The following is a 16,675-nucleotide window of genomic DNA, read 5'->3' on the forward strand; positions in this document are numbered from 1 at the left end:
TAATCTTCTTAAGTTCCTCTATTGCTTTGTCTGTGTGTTCTTTGACTTGTTCTGCATTTTGCCCTCTCTCTTAAAGAGATCCGTATATTAATCTTTTGTATTATAATTCCAGGAAATTCTCTTCTTCTGGAAGATTTCATGAATCTTTGTTTTGGGAGCTTGCTGAAGCCATCATAGTCTGCCTCTTTATGTGATTTGATACTGACTGTTGTCTCCAAGCCATCGATAAGTTGTTATGTTTATTTTATGTTTGCTTACTTCATCCTATCTTCTTGTTTTGTTTTGATATGCCCAAATAGGCTGCTCATGTGAGCTAGTTTGATTATTGTGCCTTTGAAGCTCTAACATTCTGTCACAAGGTGGTTAGATTTGTTATTAAGTATGTGAGCCCAAGAGTTCATTTACTTTTCTTGTACAGATTCAGCTTAGGTGTCCAGATAGTCAGTTACCAAGTATGAGGTGCAGGCTCTCACCTACAGTCCTAGATGGGCAGGGGTGGTTGGTGTAGCCACAGGTATCTGACTGTAGTAGGGGGTCATGCACTGAGCAAGGCAGGGAGCTGACAGCTGCCCCTGAGTCTGGGAGGAAAGCATGTCTCTATTCACTAGAGCATGTAGGAGGGTGGGTTTTGTGGCTGGAATGGGCACCACAGCACTGTTGGCTGTAAGAAATGGGATGCACCACTTATTCTTGGACCCCTGCCGCAGGTGGCTAGGTGGCATGGGTGGAGCTACCGGTCCTCAGGCCCCTGATGTGGGTAGGTGAGGTCCTTGCTTAATAGGCAGAGTGGTGTCAAATGTCACAAACCTGCCATTCCACCATATAGCTGAAGTTAGGTTTCAGGTTTCATGTGTATACCCTGTCGTACTGTGCTAATGAAGGCCTATGGTGTTGAAATGGGCCCACGCAGGTCTACACAGGGGTGAAAGGCATTCAAAGTTCATGGTCCCCTTATGCCTGTGCCTAGGCAAAGGAGCTGTGCCTGTCCTGAGTTCCCGGTTTAGAGGAGATGGCAGATTATTTTTTCCTGTTAGTTAATTTGTTCCCTCTCCAAAGCCAGGAGAATGGCTCAGCACACTTAAAGGGTCCTACTCCAGCCCAGGTGATGTGGCAATCACTGAAACCAACCCTGACGTGCAGAGCAGGGAGGGAGCAGATAAATGGGAGAGAGGCTTTTCCCAAAGGGGTGTTTTTAATTTGTGTGGAAGGTTAGGCACATGTACTTATCTTTTGCCAGTTGAGCACTGCTTTTCACTGGTTCTGGAGGCTCAAGTAGATTCTTCACGGCTCATTCTCTCCTGATGTGGAAAACGTGTCCCAGGCATCACTGCTTGCCTCACCACTGCTGCCAGCTGATCTGGCCTTCAGGGTGCTGGTTCCTGCCAGTTCAGGTCTGGCAACTCCTTGCTGCTTCTGAACCATCTCTCCCTCCCTCTGCTGCTCAGTCTGACTCGTCAACTTTGCATTTGATGTTCAGGGTGCCTATATTGTCATACATAATTGATTCACTTGTTTTTGGGGGTCTTTGTTGTAAGAGAGACCACAGGAAGCATCTGACTACTCTGCCATCTTGGCCCTGCCCCTCCTGAGAACTACTCTTTTTTTGATGGGGGAAAAAAAAAGAACTAGATCACTGCAGTTGGACCCATTATTACTGAGCACCTTACTAAGCATTAAGCAGCAAACTAGCAACACAGAAATAAAAAAGGCAAGTATCAAACTATCAGCATTGATGGCTACATGATGTTCCTTCTCCTCTTCTGCCATGGAAGTACCTGTGTAGTGCAAATGGTTAATGCATTCATTTCAGGTCCACTCAGACTTGGAAGAAAGGCCTGGTGAAAAATCAGCTATTGGAAACATTATGGAGCACAGTTCTACTCTGATACACATGGGGTCTCAATGAGTCAGAATCAACTCTGTGGGAACTGATTTTGATTATTCTTTTATGAGGCTAAAAAGGAAGCTGGACTCAGAGCTGGAGTACTGAAACAACCATCATGATAATGATATCTAATATTTGTATGATGTTATACAATGCTGTGCCAACCATTCTGAATCTTGAGGGAGACAAACTTTTTTCCGATAAGTTGCAACCAGATAGCCAGCAGCTCTTACTAGAAAAAAGATAAAAGACTGGAAGACACCTTCATATTTAGCAGAAAAAGAAAAAATTGTAGATCCTAAAGTGTGGAAAACCAGACCCACTGCCATTGAGTCAATTCTGACTCGTAGCAATCCCATAGGGTTTCCAAGGCTGTAAATCTCTACAGAAGCAGACTGCCACATCTTTCTCCTGTGGAGCTGCTGGTGGTTTTGAACCGCTGACCTTCTGGTTAGCAGTAGATGGCTTTAACCACTGCGCCACCACCCTGTGGTTAAAGGGCTTCTTAAAGTGTGGACAGGACAGAATATTTTAGAAACGAAGATTCAGGCTCAATTAAAAAAATATGCTCCATTCGAGTCTTAGTGGAAAATCAGGTTAACTCTTCAATATTTGCTACCATTTAAGGATTAATGAGAATGATAATTGAGTTTGTATTTCTTCACAACTTGCTCCAAATTGTACCCAGTGTTTTATGATGATATTATATGAGTTCTGCTTAGCTGACTTAACAGCAATATTTTCAATAAAATTGAGTAACTGAGTGAGAAAATGTTTCTCACTAAACAGTACCTTTATGGGGAGCCAGGGCCATTTGGATCATAAGGCATCAACTAGTCACCACCATTGACCTCATAGTAACACAATCTCCTGAAAGCCAAGGAGGTAAGGATACCTGAGAAGCAATAAATAGCCCTTGAAGTACCTCCCTTGTAAACCCAAACCTTCCAGGGAATTGCAAACATTACACCATTTTTAAACACACTTTCTGAATATCAATTATTTCAGTGTCCGTTGTCAACCTTTTTCTGCTTCCATACCTCTCCCATGTAGAACATACTCCATTTAGTAACACTCTCAAACTGCAGGGAATCCCTCTGAAGGGGACTCCTAACTGCAGGGCTGGGGAATAGGCATTGCAGGGGTGTGTACGTTTTAAAAAAATTCCCTCCAGTGATTTTTCAAATTTATTAATAGACTTTATTTTTTGGAGCAGTTTTAGGTATACATAAAGATTATGCAGAAAGTACAGAGCTCCATATACCGCTTCTCTTCCCCCTACATAGCTTCCCCTACTGTTAACAGCTTGCATTAAATATGGTATATTTGTTACAATTGATGAACGAATGTTGATAAATTATTAATAACTTAAGTCCATAGTTTACATTACATAGTTTGTTTTGTAAGTTCTGTGTGTTTTGACAAATACATAATGTCACGAATCCACCGTTTCAGTGTCATGCAGAATTGTTTCACTGCCCCCAAAATGCCCTGTGCTCCATCTATTCAACCATTCCTCGCTCCCCACCTCCTGAGATTCTTACAGACACTGCTAGGGGTCAGGGCAGGGAGGACATGCCTTCCTTTCCACCTTCAGTTGACACAGAGAGGGAGGTTAGTAGACTTCCTGACCTCTGCACTGACCAGCTGTCTGAGAAGGCTGCCCTGAAGGAGCAGTCCAGCTAAAAGAATCCTGTGTGTCATCCTTGCCAGCATTTAAAAATAGGGAGATTCTCATGATCACCTCTCACTTGTCCTGAAGATCTTGGATCTGACAGCACCCAGCCCTCCTTCCTGCATGGCCTCCTCTTCTAGACAAGGCCCTGGTTCACACTGGCCCATCCAACCCACTTTGCTCATTTCCGTCCCTTCCTGGCCACTGTAGATGTTTGAGTTTGTAACTCCTGTTTTAAATTTCCTTCATAGTTCCCAGATCACATGGGACAATGACACTTTGTAAAGGATAGATATTCAAGCGTATTTCAACTCTTTCTGCTGCTTGCATTGGCTCAGGAGAGTGGGCTTGTGCAAGCATGTGAGTTTGAGGACTTGCCTGTCTGGCTTGTTCATGTGCAGAGAGCTGGACACCGACAGTCTTGTGATGGTTCCCCAAGGCTCTCCATCAGAGTGGCGGCATCACAGGTGTGCTGAAGGTATAGGAGGGGGTTCCAGGTGAACATTTGTGTGCCTCAAGGAGAGGTGAGGCCAAACGAGAAAAAAAAAAAGTATGGGGTTTTCAAGTGTCCTTTTTCTTCCTCCTCTGAACCTCCCTGTTTAGGTCCATGCCACCGACGGCAGGTGGGAGGATGCTGTACCCAGCTGGGCTCCCTATCGGCACTCAAACATGCTGTGCTTGGGCTCTACCTGCTGGTCTTCCTGATTCTTGTGGGCATCTTCATCTTAGCAGGTAAGAGCAGCGCTTTTCTGTCCTGGGCTTTAAGGGCAAAGAAGGAGGGTATAGGAAGCGAGAGCTGTTGGTGATGGGAGAACCAGGCCCCTGCTCTTCACTCCCACTGACATGACCCAAACGCTGCCCTTCTAGCTACTGGCACCATGAGTTAAAGAGTCAGCTCATCTTTCCAGCTGGGCACCAGTCTAAAGCAGCATGGCTTGTTTCATGTGGGATGAGGAGTTGGCAGGGGCTGGATGAGTTTGTGAAATCTCTGATTCCAGCAGCAGAGACCTACCTGCTCCAAGTGGTTTCTGACTTTTCCTACATTGTTGTACATCACCATACAGTGCACTGGGTCTCCCTGGACCTCTGGGTTGAGGGTTGCACAAAGTAGGTTAAGTATCATTTGAGGCTCTTGTCCTGAGGTGTGACAAAATGGAATGAAGTACTTTGCTGCTGAGGCTAATCGGGGTCATGGTAAATCTGGTGCTCTTTGCAGTTACTGGGGTTGGGGATGCAGTTGCTCCAGTCCAGTCAGGCTCATTTCCTCAGTTTCTGTCTGCAAGATAGGCAGGTGATGGACTAGGGTTTGGAGCATATTTTTTGGCCAAGGATAAGCAGAGCTCATTGACTTACGAAGTGATCAGGCTGAGGCCTGTTGACCTCCTGCTTTGAGCAGCCCAGCTCACCACCCATAGGTAATCCTAGGGTGATAGAGACAATAAAACAGACTGGGGCAAAGGCTATAGTGTCTCCTCCTGACTTCCACCTTTCTAGCTGGAGATATGTGGGGCCTGACAAAGTAAGGCCAATGGATCAGTTCTCTTCCACTTATTCCATCTAACAAGTACCTACTTCGTGGCAGGCTCAGTGCTAGGATTGTGGATAGAGTTAAGTAAGACCCAGTGGCTTCTATCAAGGAACTCCTACTCTAGGTGGCAAGGCAGGGTCATGCAGAGAGAACTTGTCTCAAAACAGAATGCAATACCGTTGATGATTGTTGTAAACACATGCTGTGGTAACACAGGCCTGCAGAATGAAAGTATGGATGTTGCATGGGGAAGGGTGGGATTAGTTGAGTGAGGTTGCTGGCCAGACAGAGCTGACTTGGACTGCTGAGGGTGGGGACCTGGACTTAACTTCAGGGCAGGGATCTAGAGGTTAAGACCTGTTGATGGAAATCTAAGGCAGTTGCCTAGAATATCCCTGGTCTTGACTCACTTTCTGTCAAGTGGGACTAGTCACTTGGGCCTTGTGATGGTATATTCAATGCTGCCTCTGCCCTGAGGTTTTCATACTCAGGGCTCAGAATATGCATTGGGAGGGTATCTGTATCACCAACCATTAATGGGGTGGGGGAAGGGGGTGGCCAATTGCAACAACAAGAGAAACTCATGATTCATCCCAGGGACCAAGGGGTGGTGGCCAGCAAGAGCCATTGCTGGCCAAGCCAGCCAGAGGATGATTTGAACATATTCTTGGGCTTCTCAATGAGATACCGGGATCTGGGTTTTGTGGTCTTGGCTGCAGTGACCATAACAAATTTCCAGAATGTTTGGAAAGTGTTTCAGGCCAGCATGAAAGCCGGCTATGGTGTTACAACTGCTCTGCTGAACAGGAACATTTAGGTGCCACAGGGGGTCGAGAGCAGGGAGACTAGGCTGGTGGGGGGCCTGGGGCAGTTCTCTGAAAGCCTGGAGGGCCTGGAAGGGCATCATCTTGGGGAAGAGAAGGCTTTCATGGGAGTGAAAGTTCTTTTCTAGTGCTGAAGGGGTGCCATGTGGAAAAGGTAAGACGTAGAGGGTAGAACTCAGAGGAATGGGTGGATGTTATAAAGAGACAGATTTCCATTCAAAATAAAGCAGAGTTTTTTTTTTTTTTTTTAATTTAAACAAGTAGTGCTACCCAGCATGATGCAGAAAGGTTTTTTTCCCTGGTTTGGAGGTCGAATGGGATTTAAATGACATCTTGGAAGTTTCAGAAAGGATGGTGGAATATGGCTTCCCAATCAAATGAAAATGTTACCACACTTCCTTAATTGTTACATATGAAAACCTGGGGAGGATATTGATCATTATAATCATCTTCAACCCTGAAGTTTCTGGATACCAGATTGTCTGTGTAGAATTCAGGGGGATTAGCACTGATCTGATGAACCAGGGCATTTTACTTTGGCTCTTGACTCTGGGTGTGTGATCACTGTCACCTCCCCAAGTTCTTGTCTGGTAAACGAGGTTGGCCTCTGGGAGAGAGCAGCCAATAAGATAGGACCTGATAAGATAGCACCATCAATAGCTGTATGGGGTGAGGGGAGGGGGGACTTGGGAATGTGGTGAACAAGGCTGGGATTCTTCAAGGAGGCCCTGCCTGGTCTTAGGCAGGAAGTTTCTTCAGATTTACTCTGATTGAAGACCTGCAGTAATGCTCCCTTTCAGAAAATACCAACATGGTGGGAAGATCCACGGGTCATGTAACCCTGAGGCTGCCTGGCCTTTTGTTAGTTGTCCTGCTGTGAGCACTTCCCCATTTGGGGGCAGCATCTACTCTTCAGTGCCCTGCAAAGTCCCTTTGCACAGGAGGAGCTCTGCTTGAACTCCTCTTAAACTTCAATCCCTCTATGTTGACAGGTTTCTTGTACATTTTACAACTGGATGACAAGATTATCCACTGCAACCAAGTGCCGTATTGGGTCCCTAATTGGACAATTCATATTATACCTATTTCATTATGCATTTCAATACCTAACTGGAATACAAATGGTTACCCTTAGAATTTTCTGATTTTACAAAATTATAATCTGGTTATATAAAAATATTAGTCTTACACACCCTGCATGGGACTTAACTCATCTCCTTACCCAAATATTCAAAGTAAAAGGCAGATGTTGGACCTTGTGTTTATGTATCACCCCAGATTCCCTTGTCAGAAGGGTAACCCAGCCATCACCCAAATTATTCTCTCAACTGGACTTTCTTCCTGCCATTTAACCATCCATTCCTGACTAGTATCCTCCTAGGAACTTCCCTCTGATATTCCCACACCATTATTGAGTTCTATTCCCTCAGCTATGGCCTTCCATCATCTTCTGAGAAGGCTGAAACAGTCAATTGTCCTCATCCCAAAACTCCTCTAAACTTTTCTATCTTCTAACACATTTTGTTTATTACGTGAGCAGATGTTTTCCTATTACATTTCATTGTGTTCCAGATTCATTATTGGACAATACAAACCATCATGAACAAGAAATTGAGGTTGAACAGTCATTTGGTCAGGAGGCCTAAATCTAGGCAAGGTGGTCTCTGTGATGGGGTTCAAGAGTTAGAGGAGATTCAGTCTTATCCATGACTACTTCTGGGACCCCACTGTGATGGCAAAGTGTGGCCACCAGGAACCGTGTCTCCTATGAAATGCCCACCAGCTTATGGTGTGTGTCAAATTATGCAAAGGAGAGCCTCAGCTATAAGAGAGCTGAAGACCAAATTGTCTAAATGTCATTTGAAATAAGCACCCCTTTTCTTGGCATCACGTTTCAAGCGGGTCTGTTCCTGGACTCCACAATCAGAAAGCCTTGTGCTCAGAGCCCATATCCATTTATACCACAGATTATTGATAACATCAGTGCATCTTGAAAATAAGAGTGTGATGCCATCAGCCTTTATTGGGAGACTCTGTGAAAAACTGTCAGAAACATCCTTGTGCATATTGTAAGGATGTTGTTGAGGACGTTGTTCATTACATTACACAATGTTAACTTTATGAGGATGACTGGAAAAATTATTTTCTGTCCTAGTCTCAGAAGGAGGTATGCCTTCCCTGAAGAATTTGTTTTTACCTTATGGAGACAGTAAACTTGAAGGCAATTACAGTTGCTTTCAAGGAGGTAATTAATTTGAACTGAGAGTCAGTTACCATCCTGTTTTAAGACGTGTGAATTTGAAGGTAATTGAAATGAAAATCTGGAGACAGATTTGTAGCCCAGCCATAGCAAGTGTGTAGACTTTATGGAAAGCGTTTTTATATTATTCTCGTTGTTGGCTCCATTTAGTGTCTTTATACTTGTTCTTCCTTTTTCTTGTTCCCATCCACTGTTATCTCAGTGTATTTATGTGTCCTCATAAACTGCCTTAATCCCTTCTGGAACAGGCAGAGTGTTATGCACAGTTTTGTCTCCCCCCCCCGCCCCCTTAATACTGCCTTCTCTATTTGAGTCTTCAAATGCATAATTTTTTAAAATATGTAAATGGATAAATGAGTGAATGACAGACACAGGAAGCCTGGAGCAGATCTTATTGTGGAAAAAAACAGATGACTATTTTAGTTTTAGCCAAGTATCTAAATAACATGGTAAATGTAGAATCGTGGCCCAAGGACGTTTGGCTAGGAGACGCATGTGTGGAATTAATATATTAATACATACATATACTGTGTTTACATTATAGGATATAGCGAGAATATTAAGACAGACAACATCATGCAATATTTTATACTGATTAAAAGCATGGACTTTGAAACCAGCCTGTCTGGGTTTGAATCTTGGCTTTGCCATTATCAGATATGTGACATTGGCCAAGTTACTTGAGCTTTTGACCCAAATTTTCTTATCTGAAAATGGGGGAATTAAATATACCTGCAGAATCCCTGGGAGGTGTAAGTGGTTAATGTGCTCAGCTGCTAACCAAAAAGGTGGCAGTTTGAGTCCACATGAAGGTGCCTGGGAAGAAAGGCCTGATGATCTACTTCCAAAAAGTCAGCCACTGAAAATTTTTTGTAGCAGTTCTGCCCTGACACACATGAGGTGGCCATGAGTCGGAATTGAGTCAGTGGAAACTGGCATAAATGTACCGGCATCCTTGGGTTGTTGTGAGGATTAAATAAATTTAGCTAAAGTACTTTAAAAAGCCTGACACACAGTAAGCACTATAGAAGTATTAGCTATTATTACTACTGTTATTGCTAGTACTACTACTATTAACATTATTATTTTATCTTTTCCTTGGCTTTCTTTGCAGTCATATAAAATTGATAACATCAACTGGGAGTCAGAAAAACTTGGATTTATTTCCAGCCCATCCATTAACACTCTGCAATCTTGGGCAAAATCACTTTGGCTCTCTGAACCTCAGTATATTTATTTGTAAAATGGGCAGGTTGAACTAGATCAGTGTTTCTCAAACTTCCTTGACCATGGCCTACATCCAGAAATATATTTTACATCACAACCAGTGCACACATATGTACATACCTGAAATAATACTTAAATGTATAATAAATGCTGATGGTTTTCCATTCTACTTTTTATTTTAAAAACGGTAATCATCCATACATTTATTTCATGATCCTAATGGGAGACAGCCCCACACATCTGCCAGTTTGTCGGATCATGGGGGCATGCATGTTGCTTTGATGTTGGAAGCTATGCCACTAGTATTCAAATACCAGCAGGATCACCCATGGTGGACAGGCTTCAGCTGAGTTTCCAGGCTAAGACAGACTAGGAAGAAGGACCTGGCAGTCTACTTCTTAAAAGAATTAGCCAGTGAAAACGTTATGAAGAGCAGTGGAACATTGTGGATAGAGTCAAGCTTTCAGGACCTTCATTTGCTGATGTGGCATGACTCAAAATGAGAAGAAATAGCTGTAAAAATCCACTAATAATCTGAATGTGGAATGTACAAAGTATGAATCTAGGAAAATTAGAAATCGTCAAAACTGAAATGGAATCCATAAACATCGATACTCTAGGCATTAGTGAGCTGAAATGGACTGGTATTGGCCATTTTGAATTGGAAAATCATATGGTCTGCTATGCTGGGAATGACAAATTGAAGAGGAATGGTACTGCATTCATCATCAAAAAGAACATTTCAAGATCTATCCTGAAGTACAACACTGTCAATGATAGGATAATATCCATACGCCTACAAGGAAGACCAGTTAATATGACTATTATTTGAATATATGTACCAACCATTAAGGCCAAAGATGAGGAAATTGAAGATTTTTATCAGCTTCTGCAGTCTGAAATTGATCGAACGTGCAATCAGGATGCATTGATAATTACTAGAATTAATTGGAAACAAAGAAGAAGGATTGGTAGTTGGAAAATATGGCCTTGGTGATAGAAACGATGCCAGAGATCCCATGATAGAATTTTACAAGACCAATGACTTCTTCATTGCAAATACCTTTTTCCAGCAACATGAATGGCAACTATACATGTGGCCCTCACCAGATGGAATACACAGGAATTAAATCAACTACGTCTGTGGAAAGAGACAATGGAAAAACTCAATATCATCAGTCAGAACAAGGCCAGAGGCCAGCTGTAGAACAGACCATCAATTGCTCATATGCAATTTCAAGTTGAAACTGAAGAAAATTAGAACAATTCCAGGAAAGCCAACCTACGACTTTGAGTATACACCATCTGAATTTAGACACCATCTCAAGAATAGCTTTGATGCTTTGAACACTAATGACCACAGACCAGAGAAGTTGTGGAATGACATCAAGGACATCATACATGAAGAAAGCAAGAGGTCATTAAAAAGACAGGAAAGAAAGAAAAGACCAAAATGGATATCAGAAGAGGCTCTGAAACTTGCTCTTAAACACTGAATAGCTAAAGCAAAAGGAAGAAATGATGAAGTCAAAGAGCTGAACAGAAGAGTTCGAAGGGCTGCTCAAGAAGACAAAGTATTATAATGAAATGTACAAAGATCTGGAGATAGAAAACAAAAGGGAAGAACACACTCGGCATTTCTCAAGCTGAAAGAACTGAAGAAAAAATTCAAGCCTTGAGTTGCAATACTGAAGGATTCCATGGGGAAAATATTAAATGATGCAGGAAGCCTCAAAAGAAGATGGAATACACAGAGTCACTATACCAAAAAGAATTGGTTGCCGTTCAGTCATTTCAGGAGGTAGCATATGATCAGGAATCGATGGTACTGAAAGAAGAAGTCCAAGATGCACTGAAGGACTCGGTGAAAAACAAGGCTCCAGAAATTGACGGAATATCAGTTGAGATGTTTCAACAAACAGATGCAGTCCTGGAAGTGCTCACTTGTCTATGCCAAGAAATTTGGAAGACAGTTACCTGGCTAACTGAATGAAAGAGATCCATATTTATGCCTAGTCCCAAGAAAGGTGATCCAATTGAATGCAGAAATTATCAAACAATATCATTAATATCACAGGCAAGTAAAGTTTTGCTAAAGATCGTTCAAAAGCGGTTGCAGCAGTTTATTGACAGGGAACTGCCAGAAATTCAAGCCAGATTCAGAAGAGGACATGGAATCAGGGATATCACTGCTGATGTCAGATGGATCCTGGCTGAAACCAGTGAATACCAGAAAGATGTTTACCTGTGTTTTGTTGACAATGTAAAGATACTTGACTATGTGGATCATACCAAATTGTGAATAACACTGTGAAAAATGGAAGTTCCAGAACACTTAATTGTGCTCATGAGGAACCTGTACATAGACTGAGGTAGTATTTTGAACAAAACAAGGGGATACTGTGTGGTTTAAAGTCAGAAAAGTGTGTCGGGGTTGTATCCTTTCACCATACCTATTCAATCTGTATGCTGAGTAAATAATCTGAGAAGCTGGACTATATGAAGAAGAATGGGGAGTCAGGATTGGAGGAAGACTCATTAACAACCTGCATTATGCAGATGACACAACCTTGCTCCTGAAAGTAAAGTGGACTTGAAGCACTTACTGATGAAGTGCTTCAAAGACCACAGCCTTCAGTATGGATTACACCTCCACATAAAGAAAACAAAAATCCTCACAACTAGACCAATAAGCAACATCATGATAAACGGAGAAAAGATTGAAGTTGTCAAGGATTTCATTTTACTTGGATCCACAATCAGCACTCATGAAAGTAGCAGTCAAGAAATCAAAAGACGCATTGCATTGGGCATATCGGCTGCAAATGACCTCTTTAAAGTGTCGAAAAGCAAAGACGTCACCTTGAAGACTAAGGTACGCCTCACTCAAGCCATGGTATCTTCAATCACCTTACATACATCAAAAGCTGGATGATGAATAAGGAAGACCGAAGAAGAATTGACACCTTGAGTTATGGCATTGGCAAAGAATATCGAATATACCATGGACTGCCAAAAGAACAAACAAATCTGTCTTGGAAGAAGTACAACTAGACACTTTATCAGGAGGAATCAATCCCTGGGAAGGACATCAAGCTTGGTAAAGTACAGGGTCAGCGAAAAAAGGGGCACCTAACAATAACAATGGGAGACAAGCCAGAGTTTGAAAAACAATGGGCTAAATAATAGCTCTATTATTTTATGTGTCATTCAAAAATTCTAGGACAATAGCTATATTCTCTTAAGGGTATGGGCTTTAAGGTCAAAATTCTGGGTTGAAGTCCATGCTATGCACTAAACGGCTCTATAAACTTGGGGCGAATAATGTAACCTCTCACAGCCTCAGTTCCCTATAAAATGGGATGGCACCTACACTGTAGGGTTGTTGTGAGGATTAAATTAATTAATTCCTGAAGACTCTTAGTGTCTGGCACATAGTAAGTGCTCAGTAAAGATTTGATAGTATTATTATTATTGAAACATCAGAGGGATTTGCTTTCAGAACAGTAAAGGATTAGAAACATACATGTTTAGCTTGAGCACTCACTGACTTGGTCTGTAAACAGAGAAATGTGGTTGGTGTGGTGGGAGGGTGTGTGCCCACATACCATATCTTTTTAATAAATCTCACATTTGTGGGATTGTGGACTTACTGTGATAGCACAGGGCTCAATGAACTAAGACACAGGACAGTGTTTCCAGCATTGTGGCTATTTAATGGACAGAGAGAGAGAGAGAACGAGTGTGCACCAGCTCCTAGTGCCAGCCCCACCCAAGGTACTAAGAATCTTAGCCTTGGAAGGCACCTCAGAGGACGTTTTGTATAACCTTCCTCCCAGGCAAGAACATCCCTCATGACTTCTCAGACAAGGTATTGTGCTTCTACAAAGAACAGCTACAAGTGACAGAAATGTCATCCCTACTTACCCCAGATACATTGTGTGTCATTCCTCTTGCAGGAACAACTCATAACAAGGCTTTCTCCTTTTCTCAGGACGATTTGCTCAGCTAGTTGGAAATAACAGGCTAAGCAAGTTCCTTCGACAGTAGTTTATTTGACCTGGCTTTGGAACCTCCGTGTATTCATGTGTATCTATGCCTCTATCTGGGAACCCTGGTGGCATAGTGGTTAACCAAGAGGTCGGGAGTTCGAATCTGCCAGGCACTCCTTGGAAGCTCTATCAGGCAGTTCTACTCTGTCCTACACGGTCGCTATAGGGTCGCCATGAGTCGGAATCGACTCGACAGCATTGGGTTTGGTTTGGATTGGTTTATGCCTCTATCTTAAGACTTGCCACATTATATTGAAATTGTCTGCTTATGTGTCTGCTCCCCTTCTAATCTAAAGGAAAGCTTTCACGATAAAGTACTGGGTCTTGTTCATCTTTGTATTGCCAATAATGTACTGCCTAATAAATGCTTGGACTAAAATGAATCCCTCATCGTAATAGCCATTCTTCCTCTCTCACCTCCACCCAATAAGCTCCAGGTGACTGAGTGGTGAATAGTGCTAGTGTGATCTGGCTAGGGCGGTGTTGGTGTTGTGACCACCTTTAATCTGGACACTCCATGTATGGTATTGTAGCCTAAATTTGCATTAGCCTTTCTAGCGGTGATGCATGGTAACACATGACACCACATCCAAACAAAGGAATACTTGTTTGTTGTTGTTAGGTGACCTTGAGCCAGTTCTGACTCATAGCAACGCTATATACAACAGAACAAAATACTGCCCAGTCCTATGCCATCCTCACAATCATTGTTATGCTTGAGCCCATTGTTGTAACTACTGTGTCAGTCCATCTCATTGAGTGTCTTCCTCTTTTTCGCTGACCCTGTACTCTACCAAGCATGATGTCCTTCTCCAGGGACTGATCCCTCCTGATAATATGTCCAAAGTACGTGAGATGAAGTGCCCCATTCTTGCTCCCAATGAGCATTCTGGCTGTACTTCTTTAAAAACATGTTTGTTGGTTCTTCTGGCAGTCCATGGTATATACAATATTCCTTGCCAACACCATAATTAAAAGGCATCAGTTCTTCTTTGGTCTTCCTTATTCATTGTCCAGTTTTCACATGCGTATGAGGTGATTGAAAACACCATGGCTTGGGTCAGGCCCACCTTAGTCCATAAAGTGACATCTTTGCTTTTTAACACTTTGAGGAGGTCCTTCGCAGCAGATTTGCCCAATGCAATGAATTTTGATTTCTTGACAGCTGCTTCCATGGGCATTGATTGGGGATTCAAGAAAATGAAATCCTCGACAACTTCAATCTTTACCCTGTTTATCATGACATTGCTTATTGGTCCAGTTGTGAGGATTTTTGTTTTGTTTATGTTGAGGTGTAATCCACAGTGAAGGCTGTGGTCTTTGAAGCACTTATCAGTAAATGCTTCATGTCCTCTTCACTTTCAGCAAACGAAGTGGTGTCATCTGTGTGTCACAGGTTGTTAATGAGTCTTCCTCCAGTCCTGATGCCATGTTCTTCTTCATATAGTCCAGCTTCTCAGATTATTTGCTCAGCATACAGATTGAATAAGTATGGTGAAAGGATACAACCCTGACACACACCTTTCTTGACTTTAAATCACGCACCACCCCCTTGTTCTCTTTGAAGGACTACCTCTTAGTCTACATAAGGTTCCACACGAGCACAATTAAGTGTTCTAAAATTCCCATTCTTTGCAATGTTATCCGTAATCTGTTATAATCCACACAGCTGAATGCCTTTGCATAGTCAATAAAACACAGGTAAACATCTTTTTGATTTTTCTGTTTTCAGCTGTGATCCACTTGATATCAGCAGTGATATCCCTTGTTCCATGTCCTCTTCTGAATCTGGCTTGAATTTCTGGCAGTTCCATGTTGATGTACTGCTGCAGCCACTTTTGAATGATCTTTAGCAAAATTTTACTTGTGTGTGAGATTGATGATATTGCTCAATAATATCCACATTAGGTTGGATCACCTTTCTTTGGAATGTGTACAAATATGGATCTCTTCCAGTCAGTTGGCGGCCAGGTAGCTGTCTTCCAAATTTCTTGGCATAGATGAGTGAGTACCTGCACCACTGCATCCATTTGTTGAAGCATCTCAATTGGTATTCCGTCAATTCCTGGAGCCTAGTTTTTCACCAATGCCTTCAAGTGCAGCTTGGGCCTCTTCACCAGTACCATTGGCTCTTGATCATATGGTACCTCCTGAAATGGTTGTATGTCAACCAGTTCTTTTTGGTACAGTGACTCCGTATATTCCTTCCATCTTCTTTTGATGCTTCTTGTGTTACTTAATATTTTTCTCATAGAGTCCTTCAATATTGCAACTCGAGGCTTGAATTTTTTCTTCAGTCCTTTTAGCTTGAGAAATGCTGAGTGTGTTCTTCCCTTTTGGTTTTCTATTTCCAGGTCTTTGCACATTTCATTATAATACTTTGTCTTCTCGAGCTGCCCTTTGAAATCTTCATTTCAGCTCTTTTACTTCATCATTTCTTCCTTTTGCTTTAGCTACTCGATGTTCAAGAGCAAGTTTCAGAGTCTCTTCTGACATCCATCTTGGTCTTTTCTTTCTTGTCTTTTTAATGACCTCTTGCTTTCTTCATGTATGATATCCTTGATATCATTCCACAACTCATCTGGTCTTCAGTTATTAGTGTTCAGTGAGTCAAATCTCTTCTTGAGATGGTCTCTAAATTCAGGTGGGATATACTTAAGGTCATATTTTGGCTCTCATGGACTTGTTCTAATTTTCTTCAACTTCAGCTTAACTTACATATGAGCAATTGGTGGTCTGTTCTACAGTTGGCCCCTGGCCTTGTTCTTACTGGTAATATTGATCTTTTCCATCTTCTCTTTCCACAGGTGCAGTCGATTTAATTCCTGTGTATTCTGTCTGTGTGTATAGTTGCTGTTTATGTTGTTGAAGAAAGGTATTTGAATGAAGAAGTTGTTGGTCTTCTATGCAGCCATTAATAATCATGTGGATTCCCCACCCCATCCCAACCCCAGATCTCTTTCAAAGGAAATATTGCCTAGTGAGGGTTCTTGTACTGAATGTTAGTACAACTGGCTCTTGTTGGTTTTGTTGTTGCTTTAACATAGATCCAGATCTTTTCATTAATCCCAGTTAAATGTCATCACGTTGGTTTCTGCCAAGTTTCTGCAGTCTGTTGGATCAGTTTGAATCTGGATTTGGACATCTGTCATTTTAGCTTTCCCTTTCAGCCTTGTGGCATCAGTCACGTTTGAGCCAGTACTCCACCCAAATTCCCATTCCGT

The 16,675-nt window shown here is 42.2% G+C and overlaps 1 protein-coding gene across 2 annotated transcripts in view; it reads left to right on the plus strand.

Moving 5' to 3' along the window:
* Window positions 1-16,675, plus strand: part of SCARA5 (scavenger receptor class A member 5) — a 183,875-nt gene that overhangs the window by 30,787 nt on the left and 136,413 nt on the right. The window contains exon 2 of one of the 2 annotated variants that reach the window (XM_003412459.4): window positions 4,164-4,292. The exons of the other annotated variant lie outside the window; for it this stretch is intronic. Coding sequence (XP_003412507.1) covers window positions 4,164-4,292 — 129 coding nt within the window. The remainder of the gene's footprint in view (window positions 1-4,163; window positions 4,293-16,675) is intronic. 2 annotated transcript variants of the gene reach the window in all.

This window comes from Loxodonta africana, chromosome 19, assembly GCF_030014295.1.
Source record: "Loxodonta africana isolate mLoxAfr1 chromosome 19, mLoxAfr1.hap2, whole genome shotgun sequence".
Classification (NCBI taxonomy): domain Eukaryota; kingdom Metazoa; phylum Chordata; class Mammalia; order Proboscidea; family Elephantidae; genus Loxodonta; species Loxodonta africana.